At 39.6% G+C, this 27,322-nt stretch overlaps 1 protein-coding gene across 1 annotated transcript in view; it reads left to right on the top strand.

The window, feature by feature from the left end:
- The first annotated feature begins 421 nt into the window (after window positions 1-421).
- The window catches only part of CD247 (CD247 molecule), a 46,689-nt gene continuing 19,788 nt past the window's right edge, over window positions 422-27,322 (top strand). Inside the window, exon 1 of the mRNA XM_041480192.1 lies at window positions 422-720. Coding sequence (XP_041336126.1) covers window positions 663-720 — 58 coding nt within the window. The 5' untranslated portion in view covers window positions 422-662. The remainder of the gene's footprint in view (window positions 721-27,322) is intronic.

Genomic DNA, 27,322 nt, shown 5'->3' with positions numbered 1-27,322 from the left:
TTTTGATGGGAGTGAGGCTGAGCTTTAAGCCTTTAGGTTTATTTAAGCTACATTTTCAAGCTTTTCTAGTTCACAGTTGTCTAATATGAACTTTCTTTTATTAAACAAAAAGTGAAAATTTTTATTTGCCTGCTTCCAAAAAGAGCACGATAATGTGAGATTTCTTACAAAGCAGGAGTAAGAAATGAGATTTATATCATTATGAGTTTAGACAGCTATATTGTTCAAAAGTGACTATAACTTACAGTTTTATATTCTATTTATGCTCTGTGCTGCACACTGGGAATAGCTGCATAAACCCCTTTTTGAAGTCAGGTCAAATTTGATACCAGAAACAGAGACCAGCAGCCGCCGAGTGGGGATGATCTAGGAACCATCAGACAAAGTGGAAAAAAAAACCCAACTCACTGAAAACCATCTTGCCGAGAGGAAAAGGATGAATAACAAAGGAAACCCCAAACATCAATACCAAGAAGGCAAACCCCAGCCCTCACTCAGAGCCTGTGAAGGCAGAGGAAGCCGGCAGGTGGACTCCGAAAGCCCTCATAGGAGACGAGCCTCTTCCTGTGGCGGCCACACACCAGCACAGCCCGTGGAGGAGCCTCTTCTTCTTCTTCTTCTCCTTCTTCTCTCCCATCCCCAGGACTGTCTGGCCCGGCAAGATGAAGTGGAGGAGGATCGCCATCCTTGCCAGCCTGCAGGCCCAGCTCCCAGCCACAGGTAAAGGCGGGCTTTGGGTTTGTGAGGGGTTCCCGTAAAGCTCTTTTGAGGAAAGGGTGCGGCGTTTCTGTGGTGGATTCACCACCATTTTGGTGGCAGAGCGTGTCTGTGTAAGCACTTCAGCCATGTCTGCTCCCTGTGAAGGAGGAGAGGGACCTGCTGTGTTGAACTGGCCTGGAATAAAGAGCCCCTCTGGAAGGATGGGATGAGGGGCCCTTCTCCTGCTGGAGTGACGCCACAGCTGAACAGTAACTAAACAAAGCTCGGAGGCCTCACCTGGGCTGCTTTCCCTGCGATTCCAAAGGGGAGCTTTGAGGCAGTGATGGAAAAGTTGTCACTTTAAGTAAGCTGCATGGGAGAGGCTTCTCATGGCGTTGGGCTCCGGGTTTGTGGCCCACAGCAGAGCCGGCAGGCGGGAAATGGGGCACAGGTGGTGACAAAAAGACAGAGCCCTTCCCCTCACGTCCCTGCCTTCTGCTCCTCTCCACCAGACCCAGCACAAAATGAAGCCGTTTCTTCCTTTGTGTTATTTATTTGTGTGGTGCCCAGGCCTGGGCACCGAGCAGAGCAGCTTTGGTGTGTACAGATCTTCCAAAGTCACGTTAAGTTTGAGAAGGAGGAACTTACTTTTTAGGAACATAGTAGATCAAAAGGGCAACAAAATTTACATCTGGAAAAGGCCTCAGGCAAGGTCTGAATGTGCCATAGGCCACGTTTGAGCATGCATTAGAGCCAAATCCTCTGGAAGATTTCCTCCCCTCCATGTATATCCTGGCTGTACTTAAACCCAGCCTCCTCAAGAGCTTGGGTGACTGCCACAGACATTTTTGTTGGAAAGTTTTCGGGGGATGAGAGGAGAGTTTTGCGGCTGCTTTCTAATGCTGTGGAACCAGTCCTGGTGATTTGTGAGGTTTTTCTTTCAGGAGGATTTTGAAGGAGGTTTTATGCTCTGTGGCAGGCCAATGTTTTGTGTTTGTCCTCCCTGCAAACGCTGGGGCCTCTGTCCCTTTCTGATACCCAAAAATGTTCCTGTACTTTAGTATACTTCTCATATTTTGTGCCTTGCTCTCTATCCACGGATGCATGTAAAGCTGCAAAAGTATGGATGTTACTTTAGGTCAAAATCCATCTGCAAAACCATCTTTTTACATTTCCTCCCTTTTAACCTGTCACACGATGTCTGTAGTTCAGGCTCCTATTTGTGCATTTTCAGCAGAAAACATTGAAAAATATGTGATGCAGCTTGCAGAGATCTCTGGTGCAAAGCTCTTGGGGTATTCACATTCACAAAGAGTAAATGGTTCAAGTTTTGAACTGGATACTGTTGTCCCTGATTTGGAGGTGACTGCCTGTGGGTTTCAGGGGACGTATTTTTGAGTGGATACCTGTAATAATTTGAAGTATAACAGCATTTAGCCAGAGTGCAGGTAAAATAGAAGAAATATCAATCAAAACTTGTGGGATTGTTGCCAATTTATGGATACAGAATAGACAAAACCGAAAATGTAAGATCTGTCATGAATTTAGTTCAACGATGAGACCAAGCAGTTGGGTTTTTCAGCTCAGAGCTGCGAGCAGAAAGATTTTGTTGCCTGGAGTGTTTTCAAGCTTTCTCAGAGTTCACTTCTAGAAGGACTTCTAGGGAAATGAACTTTTAATTTTTTCATGAAACAAGCTCAGACAGATTCAGTACAGGTTCAGTAAGCTGCATACCTCCTCACAGTGAGTTAATTCCACTTCACTATAAAGTGTTTGTGCTTATTCTTTAAAAGGGCAGCTGAAATATGCTACCAAGATTAGCACTGAGGAACTTGCAAAGCTTTTCTTTGTGATCTTTGAGTTCTGAAGTAAATATGTCAGGCATGAGGAAAAAAATGTTTTAAAGTAATTATAGAGATGGGCCATGAATTGTGATGCAGACTTGGAATTTATTGACACCAGACCGCAAATTTCAGAATGCTCAAATTTGGCCTTTGAGCAATTACAGAAGGAAGGCGTCTCACATTTTCAAATACACATTTATATATGTACAGGTTTAATTTTCTTTATTTTCCCTCTTCAAAGGCACAGAAGAGTACATCTGGAAATCTAGCTGAGGTCCTCCTATAACCCCTCTGTTAAAAAGTCCATGAAAAGTAATACTTTTAATTCTGAGCAGATGACTTTGTTAGTCATGTTGTTTGTTGAGACAAGAATATTAGAAGGCTTGTACCTGAATACCACAACTAAAGTGGCAAAAGCCTTCATACAGTTGACACGGCTTTTGTTCTGAAGTATGACAGGTTTTGATAGCAATAAAATAGTCCTGTGAGCAATACTGTAGAGTTGCCCCCCTATTTTTTTTAAGGCTGACGAGATGATGATTTGATTTATACAAACACATGCCACATGCATATATATAAATGTATATGCAAGAATTTAAGAACAGCCCTCCCCTGTTCTACGCATCTTTACAGAGCCACTTTTCTCAGAATTGTCTGCTAAATGGAACTGGACAGTGCCCTGTTTTTAGCTAACTCTGTGGAAACTACAGCAGTGTTGGTCTTAGCAGATGTTATTTGCACACTCATTTCCACACTGTTTTTCTGCTCTGCATATCTCTATCTCTGGCCCATTGGGTTGCCATGATGCCATCAGCCTTTTTTTTAGTCAGTTCAGGTAATAGGTTTTAGCATTAATTCTTTTCTTTCCTCTCATCAGATGATTTAGCTGCTCTGCAAATGACAAGATTTGTAAACCAGGAGTTGTTTGCAAGTATATTCAGATATTTTTGATACCATCCCCGTGTCCTTATGCGCTGTCAAGTTCTCCGAGCTGCGTTCTTGTTACACCTAGGGGGAAAAAATTTAGAGGTTTAATTTTACATGTTTTATTTCTTTTATTTCTCCTGCCTGTTCACAATGATTCATTAATAATTCATGAAAAAAACCCTATGAACTGGCAGCATGGAACAAAACGTAGGCAATGTAGCCTTTCTTTGTAAAGGGACATTTGTTGAGCCCTTGCAGTGCTGTGTTCAATTCTATAATGCTTGTTACAGAGTAAGTGCTTTCTAGCTTAACCCTTCCAAGCAGAATTCCTAATCAGTGAAGTAACAAATTAATGATCACATTCCTTTTGGTTTTTTATGTGCACTAGATGGGAAGAATATACAAAATACAGAAGACTATCTGCAAAATATCTTTATATTTTTCCTCTGTGTGTCCTTCTTAAGTAAGACCACGTGGATAAAAAGCCGAAGTGGAGTTAAAAAAGGAGATTCACTAGCAGCTTAAGGGGACAAGAATTTGATGTGTAAATGAACGCTCATATGAGGAATGTTTTTGACAACCATTTTCTGTTGTTCACACAGACTTTGAATGGTGACTACCGTGAGAAGAAAATTTTATTTTTTTTCCCTTGCATTTCCTTCCATTAGGAAATATGGGTTATTTTCTAACTATTTCCAAATTCTAACCAAATTCCCTTTCAAAAATAAAGAAAAAATACTTTTTTTTTGCACAATTGCAGACAACCATCGACTCCTCCTCCCCTTTTCCAACTAATCATCTGAGTGTCTATATTGTATGTAGACATTTATGATGCATCAGCTATTCTGGCAAAAAATAGAGGATATTTTTAGGTGGCATGAATGGAAGATGCAAGTTCTTAAAAATACTTAAAATGTGTATTCTGCTAAAGGTATTTACTTTCTCCATGTGCGTGTTAAACTCGTAAGCATGTTGTTGACTTTTCACTCTTCTGCTGTCTTTGGTCAACAGATAAATTTAAGTTTCACAGCTGATTTTTTGTGGTGTTAAGAGAACAATTTATGCTATTCTAGAGTCTGTGAGAAGATGAAATTTTGCAGATTTTTCTGATTTGTGATGTTATCGAAGGTAATATTTTGAGACTGGGACTGAATTGTTTTTCTTAATTAACTTAAGCTCTGGTCCTTTAAGTATATAATATTTTTAACTTTTAAAGTATGACAGTCCAAAGCAGGTTTTTTTTTTTCAGAAAAGCAATGAAAACATTTATCCCCACTCTGTCCTTTGATTTATAACTTCAACTATAACAGATAAAATGTGCAGGCAAATGAAAATCTTGGTTTGCAGTTCTTCGATCCATTCACCCAAACGCACAAGCCTTGGAAAACAGCAAAATGCTTGTGTTCAACCCCAAACAGTGGGTGCATCCATCTTTGTGGAAGTTAGACTTTTTTCAGTCCTTTGCCAATATAACTATGAAAAATAGAAGTAGAAACCAACTAGTTTCTCAGCCTCAGAGGTCACAAGCACTGGTGTGTGCAAGTTCTGCTTAAGTCATAGAAGCCACCTCAATTTTTGAGCCATGTAGATTGGAAATATTTAACGTCCTACAAGTTCCCTAGGAATAAACCATCAGCCTTTGGAAGCCCATTGTGTATTTTGTTCTCAATCCTTTGTTATATATCTGTTAAGTCTTACAAGAACAGCCGCTCTGGAGTTGTCCCTCATTCTGTGCTTTTGGTATATGGCAGTATGTTAAACATGTGCTTGTGGAGCCTGATGAAATGCTTGTGCTATCTGGCCTGTTTCTTTTGTGAGATCTATCTGTAGTGAAAACTCCACCTTTTATCCTGACTCTTTCTGAGTAGCAAACCATTCTTTTCTGTTTGTTGTCTTTTTTTAAGTGAAGGAGAATCCATAGTGATAGCACAACTCTCTGAAAACTCAGATAACGCGGAGGTGAAATGTATACCGAATTAGAATTCAATAGAAGCTGACAGGGGAAAAAACTGGAAAATTTTCAACAAATGATAGAATAAACAGCAGCAGAACACACTGAATAAGGCTAGAGGGTGGCCAGTTGTCAATACCTGTGGGCTATTTTGTTTTGTTTGGTTTTCTTAGGAAATCTCACAGTATATGATTTATCTACAATTCAAGCTGCTGTCTTAGGTGAAAATCTTAACTTTCACCACAAATAAACTTTTCTAGTTTCCTGGTAACGTTTTCTGGCTTGCAAGTTAACATTGAAATGCAAGTCTGCATGGCTCCAGAAAAAATAAAAGAGAAAACTAGCTATAGAATTGTCTTTTTTTTTTTTTTTTTTTTAAGGCAATTGCTATTTTTTGGGGCAGTGATAACATGCTGCAATGCTCATGGCTGCAAACACTAAAAATAGTTTCCTCGTCAAAAAGAAAAGCACATGAAATGTTTTGATCCAGAGAACACTTAGAGAAGCTTTCCTAATACCCCTCCAAGTTTGTATAATAAAAATGTGTTAATAGATTTTATTATTTAAATCAGAGTAATGGTCTGAAACACTTTTCTAATAGGATAAGGTGCAATACCCAGGAAATTAATGAGGGAATACTAATTTGGGTGGTGTTTTACTTCAAGTAAGTGTATGCTGGCCATTGAATAATGACTAATCTATCTAAAAATCCCTTTTCCTGGTTGTTCATCCAAATTGCATAGTGAATTTCTTCCAGAGAAGAGCATGGGTGTTTTGCATTCATTTCACTTAGAGTGTTGCTGTCTTCTGCGTGACAGCCAAACGCGAAATAAACAGAGCCAAATATTTATAAAAACGCTTCCCAGATATTTAACGCATCAGCGTGTGTTGTAAATTCATTCCCATTCCCCGTGGTGTGCATCTCCTCACAAAGCAAACTGAGGCTTGGGGGAAACAGAACAGAAAAATCTCCAGGTGCTGACCACTGGATGGGTGGGAGCAAATCGAGGCTTGTTGTGTGAGCGTGTGGATTTTGGAGCAGGACTCAAACTAATGAGGTACTTTGTTTTCAAAACATTTATTTTGAATTAGTTCATATATAAATTCAGCTCAAACGAAAATTGAACATCCAGTATTTTACTTCTGAGCAGATCAGTCTGAAGCAAGAGTTTGGTATAGTCTGACAATGTCACTTTTTAAATACTCTCAGCAAACTCAACTTCCTAATGGTGGATATTGTGCATGCCTAGGTATCAAATGCTCATTTTGTCACCCAGAAATAGCTGAAAAATTTAAATTGCTGCTTAAAAAAAAAGAAAATTGGATTCCCTGGGAGCTGGGATCTTGCAGCTCACAATTAATACAGCAGAATTTTAAACCTTTGCAAAGAAAAATTGTGGTGCGTATCGTATTATATTGAGACGTAAAATAAAATTGCTGCAACATTTGGTCATTTCTTCAGTTGTATATCAACAAGCTTCAGTCAGGGAACCCCACATCAAGTCTTTGGGAGCAGAAATTATTTCTGGTTTTATCCACTCTGTGTTTTTGCCATTTATGTAGTTTTCCATCCAGCCATGTGAAGCCAGCTCCAGGAAAGAAAGTGTTACTGGAGTTTGGAGTCCTCTCCCTCTCTCTCTCATGGACCTTTTTCTCTCCATGATGCAGATTTGCACAATGTCATCACTTTGGGCTTTAATGTAAGTAAAGTAATTTCAGCAGCACTTTGTGCACGCGTGCAGGTGCATTTCTGGAGATGGCAAAAATAGAATAAGTCTTACAAGTTGGATTAATAATCATCCTCTAAGGGAAGGATGATGGGATACAGACAGAGATGAATACTATATTGTTGGTATCTAGGAAAAAAATCTCTACCTAAAGACAGTTTCTAAGAAGCAAACAAATAATTCTTGTGAATTACTACAAGAATGGTTGCTCTGTTCAAAAAATGTCATCCATGTAGCAAATTAGTATCTTTGAATAGTTTTGGAAGAATGCTGTTTAAATTCTATGTATTTCTTTCTAACAGCTTGCTGCTAATGTTCAGGATTCATTTGTTGTTTTATGTTATTTTATGATTTGTTGCCTAGAGGTAAAATACCTGAGTTAGTGTCCAGAGGGGAACTCATTCTGAAAGTCTAAGTCATTATAGGCTAGAAACTCTTAAGGAAATTTGTAATAAAAATATTTTCAAGAAAAGTATAGGGAGGCAGTGCTGTATGAAGTAATGCAAGTGTACTTTTTTGATTTTTTTGTTACGACTTTTAATTTTAATATTTCTCAGAAATGAAAAAACTTCTTGCTATTAATATTGGTTCAGCACTTAATAGTCTGTATGAATTTGAAGAGATACAAATATCCAAAGTAACCCATGTGATAATTAACTGGAGGCTTACAGTAGGGAAGGATTTTTTCCTGCTTATTTATCAGTCACATCTTCATTACTAAGGGGCTTCTGGTTCTTTCAGTCTCTTTCAGGACATGTAAATTCTCTGCCTAAATTTTTTTGAGGAGTTTCTCTGATGAGTGATGTAGAAAAACGAAATATTTGCAGGTGGTAATCTCAAAGAGAATTAGTGAAAACAAATGAGAAAACCTTTCAGAGAAGGGAAGGGGAATCACTACACCCCATCACTTGCTGCCTAATTTTTAGCTTCTTGAAACTACTGATCTTTTAAATGTAAAGCTGAGCATTCATGTGTTATGAGCATAACTATAGCCAGCAAGCCAGAGAAGATAAACAAGGTTAACCCATGTGGATTTCAAGCAGAAGGTCAAACACCATTTCAGTACTTCAAAAAATGAGCTTCTAATATATGCCAGAAAGGCTTTCTAGAATTTACCCTCTCAGAATACACATCTAAAAAGGAAAGAAAAAAATCTCTAAAATCTCTTGGACAAATTTATTTTTAATTATGCTTTCAGTAGGACTCATTTTCATTGGGGCAGGGAGGTGGTGGAAGCTTTGCCTACCCACACCCCATGTTCTAGATGAGCAGAGTGGTGCAGGGAGTGCAGATTCCCGTGGCACAGAGCTGCACCCTGCTCCATCTGAGTCAGGCACAGATGGGTGGCCATTCACTGCTGATGAGCCATAAAATGCCTTCATCTGAAAGCCCAAACCATCCCAAATTTTGGCAGATGGCCCCTGTTTTCTGCATCAGGCTCAGTACAGTTTGCTGACAAGCCGTATTTTTTTTCTCCAGAAAATTATTCCTCATTTTATTGGAAATAGCACAACATTGTCCGTTGTTTTTGGGTTTGGTATTTTTTTTGGTTTTTTTTGTTTTGTTTTGTTGTTTTTTTTTTTTTAATACAGCAAGTTTGCAAGAGAGAGTAATGTTTTTGAGGCTCTCTTGATGTGATCTAAAGTGCTGATGAAGAATGTTTGTAACTTCAGAATTATGATCTGCTCCCAAAAGTTTGGAAAGAACTAAGAATCTTCAAGAGTTTTGTTTTTGTTTTTCCAAAGTGGTTTACCTAAAACATAATGACATATTCAATGTTGTGCCAACTGGGGTCATTAGTTGACTTTTTTTTTAATTTCCAAAATGTTATCCATTCTGATCACATCTCCAAGTGTTTTTCCGTGACTCAAACATTTTAAAACCCCAAAATTCTCTCACAAAATTACTTCTTTCTAGAAGAAGCAGCTTTAATTTTTCTTGTTTTAAATTGTCTGTTAAATTTCAGATGTCTCTAGTATTAATGTGAACTAGGGAGAAGTATTATTTTCCTTCTCCTATTCATGCAACTAAAGTAATCTCGTTTTTCCTAATAACTCAGATGTTATTTCACTACTTGACTCAATCCCCAGCTGCACTACAATGCATTTGTTGCTGCTCTTAGCTATGTCTCTCCTGATGGAAAAGCAGCACTGCTTATTTTCAGGCTAGAGACAATTTTTTTCTTCTTTTTATAACTCTCTTAAAGAAGTTACAGATATGAACCTTCAGCCCTATCTTGTGGTAACATCTTTTCCAAAGTGTTTTTCTCTGATTTTATCTTTCTCAGCTGCAAAGAAGTAGCTAACAAGTTTGCCCCCTTTCTCTCTTGCTCTTCCTTTTACATCCTGAACCAAATGTTTATTTGTTAGACATAATGATCATAGTAGAACAAATATCAGGTTTAAAGGACGGCTTAAAGGGAAGCAATTTCTGCAAAACTTCAAAATACCTTAACATATCCCCCCTCCCCCTCTATTTTCCATTAGGTTAATCAGAACCCTTCCAAAATATTTCTGTGAGACACCAAAAAGTCAGTGAGCAATTTGTGTTCTGCATTGAGAAGAGGGAAATGCAGATTCAGGTCTTTATTCTGAATTATTTGGAGCAGGAGCTTGAATGGGGCTCCCAATGCTAAGCCATTTGAGAGACTCTTGCTGATTTTGGTGAGAAATTCTAACGGAGTCCAGAAAAATTCCTTAGTTAATTGGTCATCAGAATTTGCTCCTGATGAACTTGACAAACCTACTAAAAAAATCTCAACCTCAGCTGTAGAATTTTACAGAATCAGTTTAATTCTTTGCAGTCAATTAATGGGGTATGTGTCTGTAAGAGTTTCCCCTTCCACCCTGGCAAAAATTGTTGTGCTCTCTTTAGTGGCGTCTCTATTCCAGCACAGCCAGGATCACTGAGCAGGTTTCTGTGTGAGAGACTCTGTAAAATGGTGCACAGAGGTGGGGCTGTTCCCTCATGCCTGAGTATATAAAAATATCATTATTATGAGGAATTATAATATATGATTATGTATGGATGGTTCTGCCACTGCTGAAACCACATGAAATGATACAGGACTGAAAGATTTAGAAGGTGGCTAGCAAATCTTAAAGATATGCAGGGATCTGAGGGATTCAGCAACACAAAATTTGATCAGCAGAGGCAGTCTGAGAAAGCCCAGCACATGTGCTGACCTTTCCTGAACAGAAGGATTATCTGGAGGGCTTCAGGTATTTAAAAGGATCTGGCAAGCAGTATCACCTCTAGATGTGCTGTGACTGTAATGTGGGGATGGTAATTAATTTCTGTCAAACTTTCCCCTCCTAATTAGTTCGTGTCAGTGTTTTACTAAGTGCCACTTATTTAAGCATAGCTAATTTAAAACTAATTTGGCTATCTTGCTTAGGCAGCTGCCCAATGGTGTTAGCAGGAGTTTTACTTCAGACAAACTGCTTGGGCATCTACCCAGCTGCTCAGCCAGACTTTTGCAGCACACAAAGATCTGTGCTGAAGGAAAGGAGCTGTTATCAGATAGCTGGAAACCAATTTAGTGATGTTTTTGTGAGCTGCTACCACCTCTATAAATACTGCAGTATATGCCAACCACTTGGAAAGGAGAAAGTTTCTCATATTGTGCCTTTGGCTTCAGGGGTGTCTTCACCTCTATTGAAGCTTTAGGGTCACGCTATAATAAAAACAGGATAGTGTCCAGCCTCATACACAGTTAGAAGGTATCTTATGAACAAGGAAATGAGTGCTTATAAGTAGTTATATTATCTAGCATTTATTTCTCAATTTGCATGTATAAATGATTATACAAAGCAGTTTTAATGAGATCTGCAGTTAAAAAAGGTAAAATTCCTAAAGCAGTTTTGTTTTGAGGTTTTCATCTTTAACTCCTCATTATCTTCTTTTGTTGCGGTTCTGATTATTTTGAAAGTATCTTCTGGTGCTTTTTAATCCATCTGATTAGGAAGATAGCTATTAAGATACTAAGAAAAATCGATATGAATGAAATGTAACATTTTTAAACTGGGCAGTTTGAACTTTGGAATCTTTTTTTGAAGGATTTGTAGATAATTCTGGCAATTACAATCATCCCCAATGGTCTTTCTCCCCTTAATGAAACAGTGCTGGTTTTTAGATAAAGCAAGAAAATAGAAAAATGGAATTGCAGGTTTTGTACTTTCAGTTGTGGTTGATGATTTACTCTGCAACCTTTAGAAATCCACTGGAATGTGTGTAGGCTTTCCAATAAACTGGAACTGGATCAATAAATTCCAGCTCAATCAAAATGGGCCACAGTTTGGCTTTTTTTGTTAACTGTGCATTACTTATCTGGTTGACAATACACAAAGAACACTTAGTGTTAACACATGTGGTCCTGAAGACTATATGGTACTTTAGAATTTGATTAACCAACACAGAGGTTTGTTTGCCTATTTCATGATGGTGTTTTGAAAGCTGAGATCTATCAAACATCCTTTGGATCCTCCAGAGCAATGTGCTATATATACAGGAAATTAAATGAGAAAATTATATATAGGAAATTTAAATAGTGACATGTACTTCTTACAAGGATATCGTTTAGTTGCCTTGGGAAACAACTTTTTCCCTTCCCACTCTTTAAAAATCCTCTGTAATTCAAAACTCAATTGAACTGATGAGAGTAAAAAGTAAAGATTAAGAAAGTAAAGATTAGTTATGGGCGTGCTGTTAGTCTTCCTGAAGTGGGGATAGAGAGGAAAAAATGTCTGTGTGTTATTTCACAGATACAAAGAAGCTGGAGCTCTTTAGGAAATGCGCTTGAGAGCTGAAGAACATTTATTGCTCTCCACACAACACATGCACCTGTCACAGCTCTTAGCGTGATGGTGTTTGTGTTTAGCCTGGTTGGCAACCAAGTGTTGTTTAGAGACAACCTTTCTGGGATCACAAAAGTACAAAACCAATTATTCTAACTACCTACTGCTTACTCCTACAGGAGTATCTGTGCTAGGACCTGATGATTGTAATGTCTAAATATCTCATTTAGGCTAATTAAAATGTGATACTTTGGATGGGAGTAGTTCTTGCTGCTCTTGCAGCGGATGTTGAAGCTCGGCTCTCAGCTGTCTGCCTGCCTCCCCCTGCATGCTGCTTTCCTCCCAGGGAGCCCCTGGCTGCCGAGGATTTGCCCTGTGCATTAACTATTAACCAGGCATCAAGGCAAGGCCCTCCTTTGGGGACTGGCCGCAGTTTATTTGCTCAGAGTGTGGAGAGCTCTGTTGCCTCAGGCACCAAACAGAGCAACTTGGTCTTGAACTCGCTGGTCTGGGGCTGCTGAGGAGTGAAGTCGCCTGAGGGGAGCTGTATTTCAGCAGTGCTCTTGTTCTGCCTGCTTTGGCTTATCCAGGCTAATACCTGTAACGGGGCTGGGAAAACGCTCCGCACCTGGCATTTCCCTATTTTCTGTGTCATGAGTGTGAACCAGGCAGGCGTGAGTTCGACTGAAAGCTACTTCAGGGGTTTTTTTTTCTTTTCCCCAAGCCTTTCAGTCTTGGTGTTTTGAGGTGGGAAGGAAAAGTGTGAAATATTTGGTGACAGAGCCCTTTAGCCAAGTGGCACTTTGAATGGAGTTTACATATAATGAGTCAAAACATTGCTTCTTCAGCATCTGTATGTAGCATGTAAAAGAACATCCACTTGAGTATTCATGCAGGGGATGACTGCTGCCTAAAATACACTGGGGAAGAGAAGATTAAATGAAAATGAGAATATGTGTTATTAAAAAAAAGCCTATAAACTGATGAATTACTTCAGGAGGGCTAGAAGAAGGATTCACACTATCAAAATAGCTTTGGCATAGGGCAAAGGGGGTAAGATCTCAAATCCTTACTTGGGAACTGTGGGCTGAGTTTATGGAATGGACTTTTTCAAGTTGGCTGTAGGAGCCAAAGTTTGCCAGGGAGTCCTTCCTTAGTCCTATTTTTTTGTGATTTATGCATTTGAGAGGTGCATAAGAGGAGCAATGTTAGATCAATCCCATTACAGACATATTTATGTTAATTTAATGGCTAAGTTCACATGTCCTCTTTGGTGTATCAGCATGAAAATGCGTTCCATGTCTGTTATCAAAACCACTTTTAAATGGTAGATTGCATGAGGATCAAAGATGATCTTTAGCGTTTGTGTACGGCAGCCTACAGACATGTTAAAATTACAAAATCTATTGATCACCTTTCATCTTTTATCAGATAAACAGCAGTTTTCTGTGAGTGAAGTTCTACTATTAGATACATGCAGTCCAAGGTGGAAGGAATAGTGTTTTCTCAGCAGGTGCCAGGAATAATGGAATATTTCTTTTTTTTAAGCTTAGCATTACTGTTTCAAAGGCAGTAAGGGCTATTGCTGCTGGAAGCTCCTTTGTTTTTCTCCTACTTCTTCCCCTTTTACTACCTGGATTTTGTGTTTTGTAATAAAATGTGGGTATGTCTTCCTAGTTATTTACCTCCCCACCATCTGAGATTTATTATAATTTCTGTAATAGTAAATGGTTTGAAAAATGCAAACAGAAGTTGGGAAATCCAGAAATGTGAATTCATTAATATATTTTTAACTTTCATTCTGTTTGTCTTTCTCTGACCATACTACATGTATATCCCTGGATGTTCTCCTACACACAGTTCCTGTATAAGAAAAAAAGTCTCTGTGTGTGTGCCTGTCATCTTTTAGAATTACATTATTGGAACTTTAGGGCTGGCAAATTTCCTGTCTTTAAAATACTGAATTTGTTGAATGACAGGAGTAACACCTTTGATAGTATTTGAGAGATGTATAACCTCCCTGCTGCAAGAAAGATTTGGTTAAAACTCCTGCTGCTTCAAGAGAATTTAAAACTGTGAGTGGAGAAAGGAGTAGTACAGATCCTTTTAATGAAATTGTGAGACACAAGTTGTTTTTTTTCCCCCCTGTGTAAACCTTTCATATAGAGGGTCTCTGAACTGTCAGCAGTGCGGGAAGAGCGATGGTTGTTGCAACTAAGTTTAAAGAAAGGGCTTTTCAGCAGCCTTCTTGCTTGGGTTATTCAAACAATGATGGATATGAATATGTTTAATTCCTGAATTTTTGTTGCTGATGACCTTCTTAGCCAGCTTACAGGTATAAACATAATGCAGTTCTGTGACATGCAAGTTCTAAAATTTACATCAAGCCCCAGTTTTCTGAACAACAGGTCTGAAGCTTCTGGCGTGGTAGTAACTGCCTGTGCAGTTACCATTAAATACAGACAGCTTGCCTGTTGAACTCGAAATTTAAGAAATAACATAATGTTTTATTTAGATTCTTCTTCAATCAAATGTCTGAGTTCATGACAGGAGATACCTAGAGAGCTGATCATAGCCATGGCAGTTCTGTCAGCTCCAGAAAGGTGTTGATGGCTTGTTCTCTTAGGGGAGAAATAAGTCAAGAGAGCAAACCATTAAACCATGCATCTAGGTGGCTGTGTGTATGAGAGTGAGACATTCTGGAGAGCAAGGAGCAAACAAGTCTAAGTGTCTGCACCCTCTCATCAGGGAAGAGTAGGGGTGATGCTCTGCTATCAGATACATACATTGCTATGTCTTTTTTGGTCTGAGAGGCCTGCTCATGCTGTTTATCCCAAGGTGTAGGTCATTGTTGTGGTCATGTTCCTTCTTCTCCAAGAGAGCCACTGGTGGGTGGGGTGTGCGGGCTCATGGAAGGACAGAGGCCTCAGTGCCCTGTTCAGTATGTGAGATGTCACCTCCGTGCCCAGCACTGTGCATCAAAAAGTAGCTTTGTGAGTGCTGAAGGCAGTCTAGGTTGGCTACACCAGACTTGTGGCTCTTTTCAGCTCCTCAGCAGGTATCAGTGTTGCAGTATGAATAGAACATCTTTTAAAAGCCTTGTCACAAATGGACTCTTGTGAAAGCAGACAGAGAGAAGCCATGGTGCAAATTAGTCAAGCTATGCTAAAATTAACTTCTTGATAGTTGACATTAGTGAGTCTAACACATTTTGGTTTTGCAAGGCAGACAGGACTGTGATTTGTGTCTTTACCTCATCCCTGAATTATGTGATAGCCTTTGGTTTAGGCTGGGCTGTAACGTGATTTGGGAATGTGGCTTGGCACCATCAACGCTGCAGAATAAATGATGTTCCCAGCATGTCTGAGCAATTATCTGATGAGTACCTTATCCTCCTGCACTGAAGACTATTTTTAATCTTTTAATGAATCAGCACTTGCTACTCATCTCATTGCTTTCATTAATCTAAGGATTCCTTAGGAATTGGAAATACTTCATAACCCATAATAGGTCCTCACCTTCTTCTCCTCAAGTAGTATGGTCTTGTAATTTCTATTCTAGTGGGGTAAATCAAAGTGCAAAATGGTTAATTGTTTTTCAGAAAGTCTCTGTCAAAGTCAGCAACAGAACTCCCAATTGCTTTATCCATTAAATAACCATATTTAATCTTCCCATGCTTGAATTCATGATGAACTAATAGAATGGAAAACCAGACAGAGCAGGAAAGAAACTTTTTATGTAAAAGTATATCTCAGGAGCTTCGCTCATGAGCTTTCAGCTAAAGCAAGGGGAAGTTGTTTCATGTTGCTGATTTGCACAAAAACTGCTATATAAGTAGAAACTCATATTAAGATAAGAAAAGTATCTCCACAGAAGCTGTTGCAGCAAGAATGAAAAGGAATGGAAGATAAATGCATTGCTGAAGCATGTAGTAGGTGAGTTGTAAGATACTCTGCATACCTTTACAGCCACCAAATTGAAAGAAATTTTTAAATCATCAACCAAAGCCAACCTGATTGACAGCACTTAGATATGTCTAAGTGTCATATCCAGCATGGAAAAGCCCAGACATAGCAGTATGATACAGAATATTATTAAAATCCATTTCGTGACTCGTAACAGGATGCTGGGAATGCTGAAATTTTATTAAATAGTAGAGTCCGAAAGAACATAAGTTGTTATGTGCAAACAAGATAAGGAGTAAATGAGATACATCAGTGAGGATTTAGGTTAAGATAGAAAGGGCACTGGAAAAGACTTACCTGATATTTTGAGTGTGGTTGCTAAAATGGTACTCTCTATGACACTATCCTTGTACTGGCAATGCTAAAGATGTGCTGAAAACCACAAGGCATCAGGATTTAGCTTAAGCAACCATCTGTTGGATGGAAACAGTGAAGCTGGCTTTACCTTGGAGGAGCTGGACATCAACGGCTGACATTTGAAGGGGATGAAGATGAAAATAACCTCCAGAAAACTGCCATGGATGTGTTGTTCTGTAGTGAACTGACAGAAGAGTGTTATGGCCAGGAGGGAAATCTTGCTATGAGTCTATTTTTCTCTTGAAAAGGCAATACTGCAACTGCTGCATTAAATTAGAGGCTTCAGTGGAAAAAGTGCATCCATCAACCTTCTTGATTTGTTTCTTATTTCTAGCAACATGTAAATAGAGAAGTACTTTGTTTCCAAGCAAAATATACATGGAAAGCAGGAATAAAACCTTGCGTTCTCAGGGGATTGCTGTGAGACTGGATTGTGTGTCTGCATCAACCCAGATGTCTGTCCTAGGATTACTGCTGGGTAGCCAACCCTCAGGTGGGCTGCTACTGATCTTAGCAGAGCAGCAGGATGATGAGCATTTGACTGCCTCAAAACGCTGGCATCTGTAACTGGAAAGCCTTCTAAATTTAAAACAGCAGGGGTTTTCCAAGGTGTTGAAAAGGAATGGGGAGAGTAGGTGGCAGAGGAGCCATCATAAATTTTCTTCAGATACAGAGGCTGAAAATGTTTTGAATTCTTCCCCTTTGGGCTTGCCTTAAGCTGAGGGCCAGAATCAGAGGGGCTTTCAGGAAAGCCACGTGTGGGTGTAGAAAACGAAAGCATGGTAAGGCTACCGTCTTCAAATTAATACAGAGAATAAGTTCAATAATGTCACGGGGTCTGAGGTTGTGATATTCATTTTCCTCTTGTACAGGAAAACCACGGTGCCTCTCACAGCGCTGGTTGTCACTTGATGCTGGCACATGCCTTTCCCATTTGTGGTCCTTTTGGATCCAGGACTGTCTCTCATCCGCCACATGAATGTCAAATGGCCATTGCCTGTTTCTGTGCCTCTACCCCTTTGTTACTTGTTCACTTGGGTTCTGGTTCTGTTGCACCTCATAGTGTATTAATTAATGCACTAATTGAAGCTAGGGTTAACCAGAAACACAAGTCTTTGCAGGGCTGAGGCATGTGCAGTCTTTTGAGGACAGCTGCTGTATTTAAGCAGGTGCATGTGTAACACCATAAACAGTATCATCTAAAACTGCAATGATTGATGGCTGGGCCTCAAGACTATTTAATGATTTACAATGGCAATCGGCTCTTGCTGTTATCGTTTTATGGGCACTGAACATTCATCAATGAGAAATACAACCCTTACAGCAAAGGAGGTTGCTGTTGGGAGTTTCACGTGGAGGTCAACTGGATGGCTGAGTACCTCTGTCAAAAGCCTCTGGGTAATTTAAACTAAGAGAGCTTTGTGGGTTTGGTTTGGGTTTTTTGTTCAAAATTTTCCATCAGTCTCCGCAGACAGTGCTGATTTCTCACAAGAGCATCTTAGAGGCTGCATCTCTTCCACTGCTGACTTGTTTAGGGTCAGAAAGCTGCTTCAACACTGAGACCGTGACTCCTTTTGTTTTCAATGTTTTTGCGCTCTGCTTCTGAAATGCGCAAGTGCCGGGCTGCTTTCCCCTCAACTCAGCAGAAAACTCAGCTAGCACTGCTGATCTCTGTGACAGAGCAATGGGTGACAAACTGCCTTGTCATTTCAATCAAAGCCACCCACACTTGTCATTAGGTTTATCCAGGGTTAAACTGTTCATTACGTGCCAGCCCGGCTGCCAGGGGTGGCTGTTTTTCTTCATCTCGTGTCATAACTGTTGTAGGTCGGAGGCGGGGATGGAGGCACCTGCTGGCTCAAGTGACAGCTTTATTCTGGGAGCTGCAGACTCAGCTGAAAGAGAAAACAAATGGGGACACGAATTAGTAGGCTGCAGTTCACAGGGATAATGTGTTTTGTCAAATTAAGGGTTTGTTTAAATGAAATTATACAACAGTTCTCATCTCCTTCTGCTTCCTGTACACCCTAATTTTGGACTTGTCTGGAGACTTTGGTTTTCTGTATTCCTTTTGTATCCTTCTCTCACATGAAACTGCTTTTTAGTGTTGCTGGGGTTTTTTGGTTTTTTTTTTTTTTTTTTTTTTTTAATTTTTTTTTTTGTTAATAGTTCTTGATGTTTTAATTGGAAAATATTTAACAAGATTTGTTACAAATTCTTATTCCAGGTTTTTGGTTAAAAAAAGCAAATACATAAGAAGAGATGATGTGGACTCAGCTAGTGTAACCTATTTCACACTGCAACAGTAGAACACCAAATACATTTTGTTTTTGTCATCATATGTCTCTGAATGATAAACTTATTTTTCTTCATCTTGGTTCTGTAGTGTTAGGGCAATACTGTTCAGTGCCTTATCTCTCAGAAGTGGCAATACTGCTTGGAGTCTGACACTGGCAGGCTTTGCCTACCACTAACTATAGCTAAGTGGAAATAAAGAGTATTTTTTAAATTTTTCATTATGTACTGTGCTGTTATTTGTAAAAAGCCAAGCTGGACTCCTGGGAGACAGCTACTCCCTGAATAGCTGAGGGAAAATAGAATAATTAGATTTAGATTTATTTTTGTCCCGAACACTGGAAAGAAAATATCTGTGTTTGAGTTATTTTGAGTAAATATTCTATGATAGATTTTTTTTTATATGATAACATTTACAGGTGCATTAAAAATTTGATTTAATTTTCAGAGTATGTTCAAGTACTGGGAATAGTGCACGTGTATTTTTTTTATAACTTAAACTACCTAAATTCTGGCAATACTACAACTATTCATTGCTACTGGATAACTTTAAATGACCCAAATATCCTAAGCAATTTCAGTAACTCAGGTTTTAAACCAGTACAATCTATTACAGCCTGTTTTCTTATATCCTCCTGGTTTAATCAACCCACTATAGATAAACATTTAAGATAAATATATATAATTATGTGTTAGATCTATTTTGTTATTTTTAATACAGCATTGATATATAAAATACCTCAATGTGCTGCATGCTAAAAATAAGTGTATTCTAATAATGCTGAGTCTTTCCAAGAGAACATACAGCTTGTGTCTCAAAGTTGGGCTCTGGGGCAAGATTTTATTATTGTGCCATTAAAATAAGGAGGTTTTTTCATACAGAAAAGCAACATCAGTCATCTGACCTGCAGCAGAATTTCTCTCTGCTGGCCAAAATGCTGCAAAAGTAGACTGGGATAGTTTTTAGGAACTTCCTAAATTTTAGTCAAGTACCTGATTTGTTCAGGTTTATAAGGCAGAGCAGGAGAATCTTTTGGCCTGACACATTGAGGGACATGGACCTAGACCTTCCATTTGGGATGGATAAGTGGGACCTCAGCACTTGCACAGAGCCAGGCCCTCTGTTGTTACCTGGGATTCTGTGGCTGCACACGGTTTGAGTTTGGTTGGAATTTTTTACTGGGTGATTTAAAATTGGAGCTGTGGGATGCATGTGGAGCGGGGAGAAAGGGTTAGATTAAAAGGAGAGGAGGAGAGAACGAGGCAAATGTTCTGTCAGGGTTAGGCTTCTTGCAGAGACAGCCAAGGTGAGAACAAAAGGGGAAGCATCAGAGGGTAAGCAGCAAAGCATAGGGTTAAGGGGAGAATTGTAGGGATGATGGCCGACTAACTTACCTTTATATCACCCTTTTCATGTCAGAAATTATCCTGGGAAGCCAAGCTGTGATTCAGAGGCAAGATGCGATTCAAATGCTGCTTTGATGGTGACCCCTAAAGCAAAGGTAGAGATGACCTTCCTAAAGTTTTGCTTACACAGATGAGGCCGAGCACAGAACCCCAGAGAGAGCTCTGGATTCATCTTGTGAGGGTTGTAGGGTTGAATCTCACACAGCATGAAGCTGTGATAGCACTACCTTCCTTGCAGGTGAGTACATAGGTTTGAATAAGTATGTTCAGATGTTGTCCATCTGAACTGTCCACACCAGAGTTTGTTTTCCTACCTTTTAACACTTTGTGTCCTCAGATATTTCAGTTATTCATTGTTTGCACATAAGTTATCCTTACAGTTCCCTCACTGGTTGGTAAAATTTGGATTGAACCATTACAGGGTCAATTCTGTGTGTGACACAAAACCAGCAAGTGTGCTGCTGATTCCCCAGGAACAGGAAGAGCAGGGATCAGTTACAAATCTGTTCATGCTGCACATTAGTGGGCTGAAATGTTTCAGGATAAATTCTTTGGGAAATACACAAGAGAGGAATATGGAAAGAAAGATAACATGCAAAGTAGCTTCATCAAAGATTACGAGGATAACTAAAATGATTACTCAGTAAATTGTTATTAATTATCTCCACAAAGGAATGGATGATGGATGTATCTGAATAATTTTTCCTGGTGCTACACAGAACAGAGAGGAGGGAGGTATGGTACCTGATGGAATATTGGTCCTGTAAAAGGCACAGTGAAGCTCACCAAGAAGTGTCAGTATGATGCACAGGTGAAAATTTGGGTCTGAAGAGATGATTAATGAGGAGCTGTAATAACTGGTATGGATATTACTATTTAATATCATGTTTAATAACAATGGCAGAAAAATGTAGGGGTATGTGAATAAAACTTAGACAACACAGGCTAGGAACACCTCTTAAAACAGAAGCAGTCCGCAATATTAGACAGAATTTCATGGACATGTGATAGACATACAATAACTCATCCAATGTGTGCCATTCATTTTTGTTTTAAAAATTCCAGAATATGACCATTTTATTTCCCTGCAGATTGTCTTTAGAGTTAACCAAAAAGTGGTAAACTGCTTAGCTCATGAGTTCCCTTCCCTCCTGTCAGAAGTACAAGGAAAAATTAGATGTAAGTTGGTATCTGAAGTTCAGCCAAAGTTTGAACCAGCTTTAATGATAGAATTCACTGACTGCTGTGTGAATTACATAATTTTTAAACTTTTAAAAAAATTGAATGCAAGTATTGCAGTGCTTTGTCTCCTTAGCTTTACTCAATAACGAGGCATCAGATCAGTGTAATTCAGATATGGCAGAGATCTCATGTTTGCTGCTGTGCTGCCTTCTGCCTCAGTAAACAAGAGATCACTGTTTCCTCTTTAAAACAGAAACAGAGAAATGTGTTGTAGTGTTTCCCCTACTTCAAGCCTGTTGCCAGTTTAACCTGGATTTCTGTGCCCTGCTCAGTGTTTCCCCTAGTGATTTTAGTGGGTGTATCACACACACATTTACCTTCAATGTGTTTCAGTGCCTATCAAAAGAAACTCTGTATCAAATATCAAATACTCAATTGTCATTAATATATGAACATTGGATCCCATTTCTTCAGTGTACTGTGAAATTTGGAAGGAGCAGCATGAGAATCTTAGTCTAATCCAACTTTTTTTTCCCTGTATTTTTAGTCAGTGCTGAAACCATAAGTTTGCAGGGAAATGTAGCTCTTGGAAGGACGGTGGTAGATGAAAGCTGGTGGCTTGGCTTTTTTGAAAGTATCCAAAATGGGCATTAATCCCTGCGTTGCTGCATAACTAAACAGTCCCATGAAACATTTGATCAGTTCTGTCTGTTACAGAACTGCCAATGTGTCATATTTTTCTCAAGTACCCTGTGCTTTTGTTTTAATTTACTTTTGAATGCAAACGAATTATTTATAGAACTATGGCTTTTTTTTTCTTTAAAAAGCATGTAGGGTTGGCAGTTCAGTGCCTCTGCTGTTTCTACCACATCCTATCTAAATTTGCTATTACCTTTTCAGTAGTCATGTGCTTGCCTGCCTCTACACATTTTTCTCTGTCCTTCTGTGACTGTCCTTGCTGTGTTTGTAGCTTTGGGAGTTGCTGAATGCTTCTCAGTGCTCTGTCTCAAATTTTTGACCTCACTGCACCTTGTGTGCATCAGTCTGAAATTTGCAGATGTGGAGATGAACTGGAAAGGTTTCTGCAGTGGGAATGGGTGTAGGAGATGGCAAGGAGTTGGACTTGGGTGCGAGAAGGTTCTGTAAACTCCACCAAGAGCCAGAGCATCCCCCAGCTGTGACTCTGGGGGCACAGCTGGAAAATCATCCTGGCACTGTGGGGACTGAAACCAAGCAGCAGAAAACCCCACGGAGAGTGAGAAAGAGATGACTGCTGTGAACTGGGGTGTTTCCGTGGGCGAGGCTGCCTCCCGTGGGGTCGCCTTTTATCGTAAACAGAGCAAGCAGCTGGGCTGGGGCTTGCCAGGCAGAGCTGAGCCACACACAGCTCACTGCTGACTTCGTGCTGAACCTGCCGGGTCAAATTGTGCTCTGGGGGGCCTGTGCCACCCGGCCTCTGGATTGCAGGCTGGGGATATGGGTCTGTGCAATAGAGATGAAGGTGGGAAATATCCCAGAGGAGATCCTGGGGTGCTAAAAAAGGGAGTGTTTTAAATAAATGGGGTTTTTGCCATTCAGTTGTTGGATTTTCTCCATCTGAAACGGTGTAGGCTAAATTAAAATTCAGGGTGCTACAAGGTTTCTTGTACAATTGTAGTAAATTAAATAGATAAATTACAACCTTTCAATACCAGCTTGGCAAAGACATGTTACTAAATCATACCAGAACTTACATCCCAAACCAGAGAGACTTAAAAACTCTTTTCCAGAGTCAAGTGGAAACCTTTTATCTGTTTAATTGTGGGTTTTTTAAAGAGTTTTCTTATAACAACCAGAATATTCTTTAATTTAGAAAAGACATATTGTTTGATATTTAAAAATGAGACTTCATGAGAATTAAAAATGAAATATCACATGAAAATGTACATGGTTTTATATTTCCTTTGATATTTTAGAAAAACAGCCCCAAAAATTCAAAGCTTGAATTTTTCAGAAAGAAAATGCTTGCAAATTGCAGTCTCCTTCAAAGAGATGCTCTGAGCTGTTGTGTTCCATTATGGGCCTTTCGGCAAAGTCAGAGCGTTCCTTCTTTTTTTAATATTATGATGGATGCAAGTCAGCAGCATGAAGTATTAAAACTGAATTTTTTCCACTCTTTTGTGCCACAAGGTCTTGTTTCTTTAGAAGAAAACCAACAGGAGTGTTTGCAATGAAAACACCATTTTTATTTATAGCAAATTGATAAACGTAACTTGAACTTTTTAGCATAAAAAGTAATAAACATAAAAATTAATATATGTAACTTGAACTTTTAACTTTTTGTAAACTCAGCTAACAGTCTGGGGCACCAGAAGACATGAATTTCCATCACTGGTGTGTCTTAGAGCACCCATACCAATTTCTACACTGGGACAAAAATAAATGGAGCTTTTCAGCTTTTTTGGGTGAGTTGTCAGGTTCATCTCAAGGTTGAAAAGGATGTTCAAGCAGGCAATTAACCTAGCAGTTTAAGTTAAAGCTTTGGTTTGCTGCTTTGAGGTGGATGTAATCTGGGCCCTGGGCAGTTACTTCTCCTTTAGCACAAATGAACACGTCAAGCATGAAATTTAATGTGTTCTTACTTTTGCAAAGAAAAATGTTCTTGTAACGTGGTCTAAATACCAAACACAACATAATATGTGCTCACAATTGAAGACTTTATGGTCAAAAGCAAGCAAGAAATAATGTGTTAATTTTTTAAAAGTACTATTATTTTGAAGTCCATTCTATTTCTGTTAACAATTTAGTCCTTTTTATTACAAACATTAACAGGCTCTACTTAATGTAGTTTGTGTACTTTATCATCTTGCTTTCTGGTGCCCTGTCACTTTTGATATTTGTGGCTCTGCTGTCTTTTAGGCTCTCCTAGTGCAGTATTTTGAAGGAGAGATGCAGCATGCTCTGGCACAGACTTTGCTTTCAGCTTACTGATTACCTATTTAGCTTCTGTGACTGGTGGCTGGGTTTTGACAAGTACCCAGTAGCTAGGAACAACTATTTTCTCTGTAAATAAACAGAGAAAGAAGCAACCATCTGATTTCATGGCTCTTTTGTCCATTCAGTTAAGGACACACTGTAAAGCACCACACAAACTCCTCAATAACCCAAGATACCTTGTGCTGTGTTCATTTATTACCCTGAATTTTTTTATCCTCCAAAGACCACATCTCTGACCTGTCATTAATTTCTCCCGTCTCAAAAAAGTGATATTTTTTCTTCAAACCTTGACTGCTGGGATTCACGTGGTTGACCAGGTCTTTACGGATTTTTCTTCAAAAAATAAATGTACCCTTTTTTTAACTTCTCAATGATAGAAAAATGTGGAAGTGTGTTTGGCAAAGAACCTGCTTAGAAAGAAAACAGAGGATGCAGGTCTTTTGTCATGAACTTGGGATATGACTTGTGAATGAATGTAGTGATTTTTGATTGCCTGTGGTAACAGATGACCCAGATAATAGATTGTTGAAATAATAGTGACTTAGGCAGAGCCAGCATGTGGACGTGAGTGCTAACAAGTGCATGTTGTTTTAAGCTTCAGCATTGTCCCTGATGTAGTTGAGTTGGCACCTCATGAGTGCTGGCAAAGCCCAGACTGTATGCAGGAAAACATCACACTCTCATCCAGAAAAACAGATTTTGTCCGGGGAGAACAGGCCTGTCCCTCTTTGTAAGATGTATCCTTGCTGTGTGCCTGGGGAATCAGCTGTTCCCTGGCTATACAAGTGTGTTCAGGGATGCTTCCCGAGCTGAAGCAGGGCTTGCCCACTGGTAGGGCTGTTTACCACTAGCAAGAACAGGACAGAAAATGCTGAACAGATGAAATGCTTTAATTTTCCACTGTTTTGTCTGTATTGTTTAGGTCTCTTCCTTTAAATAGAGGAGTAAAATTATAAATGAATCTGTAGTTCCTCTCCGCTCGAGTGGAAAATATGTTATTGTCTGTTTTTATGAATCCATTTGAAGCTGCTTACTCTTCTTTTCCACTGACAGAAGAAATGGCTTGGGTGAGTGCATGTAGATACAGGCACACATATAAAAATATGTGTGAGGGTTATGTGGTGTATCCATGAATAAATGCACATACACCCTTGGTCTATGGTATTGCACCTACGCTTACATGGAAGGGAAAGACAGTGAGCACGTTGCACCTAAGTGAGAGAAAATGGCAACGGGTGAACCCAAAAATTTGAGGTGCTCACTTAAACTGAAGAGCATCACTGATTTAGCCAAGTCCTGCAGCTCTGGAAGGTGGCAGGAAGGGAATCCTGTTATACCTCTGTATTTCTTTCAGTGTATCTGTCACTGGCTTAGCAATAGCCACTTCAGGAGGAGAATGCTCTGAGGCTACATAAATGCAAAATAATGGGGCAAAGGCAATACCAGCGTTGTCAAATTGAAGATGTTTATCAAAAGTTCAGTATAGATTTTTATTTTGATTATTCCAACTCCAGCATGTATTTGGAATGAAGGGGCAAAATATTCTTGAATAAGAGGAAAACCTTCAAATACAGATATTTCGATGCTTTTGCATCTCTGGCAGCAGCTAATATCAGAAATTCTAAAATACCACACCTCTGAGCAGCACTGTATTTTGTGATTACCTAGAATTTGTATTTCTTATGAGAAAGATATAGCCTAACATCATAAAACGTAGGTTTAAACTTCTGAATGACACTGTTTTGTTGCTTGCTCACAGGAGCCAATACAGTATATTCCAGAGAGCACAAACAGGGCTTTTTTTTGCTCTTTGTCATAGTAAATTGACTTGTTTTTCCCTAAATCTATAAAGTCAATTATTCAGATTGAAACTTTCCAGTTGCTCATTATGAAGGAGTGGGAGTTGGCGAGAAATATTCAGAAAATTCATGCTGCAATTCATGGTCCCTCTGATAAAAGAGGAGGGTTTGTGTATCACTGGTTATTCCATATGGATGTGAATTTGGTTTTTTGTCTGGCAATTTTGAATCCAGAGTCAAAGCTGTCTTCTGAAAAAAACAAAAAAAAAAAGGTATTTTGCCTTTTTAAAAAATATGGAAGAAGAAGGAAAAACAACTTGTCACCTTCCCTTTCTGCCTTAGCCTGTCTGGCTATCTGGCAGCATTTGGACTCACACTGCCCTGTTGCAGCCTTAATCTGGTACTACAACACAAGATCATTTAGTGATGTCTTTTTCTTTTTTCTCCAAGCTCCCAGAATATGCTGAGAGCCAAATATTCCAGCTCAGGCAGCAGAGGTACAGGACAGTCTGTGTTGAGGCATTGGGTCCTCTCTTGCTGAGCTCTGCAGGCATGTCCCATTTCATGGATGAACACAGTAAATCCTGCAAAGTGAGTCATGTTTTGAAAACAAACAAACAGCCTTTTTCACCACCCTTTAATTTAAAAAAAAAAAAAAAAAAAGGTGTTGCTGTGTAAGATGGTGTCATACCCATATTGCCTGGAGGGTGTCAAAAGGGCTTTCTTTGGAGCCAGGTACTTCAAAGGAAAAGCAGTCCCTGCTCGTGCTGCGTAGCGGGGTTGCTGTGACACCTCTTTGGTGGCTGAAAGCCTGTGCGGTGTTTCTGCAGGGTCTGACACGGAGCAGAACCAGGACACTGATCCATGGGGTTGCTGCTGCTTCTTGCATCCGTGGGGTCACCTGCCTGGCTGCTCCTGTGTTTATCAGAGGATTGTTTGCTTGCTCAGCCCTCTTAAGGTCCCAAGTTTGGGAAAACTATACCTGTGACCCAGACTTATGGTGCTGTCCTTTTTTTGTTCATTTGGTTGGAGTTTTTTTATTCCTGCTGCAAAAAAAAAACAGAGGCTGAAGAGAGCTGAAATGACAAAGCCTGCTCCTACTCTTACTTTATTTTGAGGTAACAATTTCTATCTCATTTGGAGGAGTTTTCAGCTGCTCTGAGCAAGTGCTTTCCCAGACACACCTGGCGTTGGCTGTCTGAGCTGAGGAGAGTCTCAGATGTGTTTTTGCCGGGGCGGTGTGTGGGGGTAGATCCGTATCTGTCGGAGGGAAGCGTCACGTCGCGCTTTGATGTTTGAGGGGGCCAGGGTGTGCATGAGTGAGGAGCCAGGAGCTTGGCTTTGTTGCCACAGTTTATAAGTGAAAGGGACTCCGTGGGCATGGATCTTGTGGTTGC

This window comes from Pyrgilauda ruficollis, unplaced genomic scaffold (assembly GCF_017590135.1).
Source record: "Pyrgilauda ruficollis isolate IOZ18807 unplaced genomic scaffold, ASM1759013v1 scaffold50, whole genome shotgun sequence".
In the NCBI taxonomy this organism is placed as follows: domain Eukaryota; kingdom Metazoa; phylum Chordata; class Aves; order Passeriformes; family Passeridae; genus Pyrgilauda; species Pyrgilauda ruficollis.
Note: the sequence above shows the minus strand (reverse complement) of the source record. Positions and strands in the feature narration are given on the sequence as shown.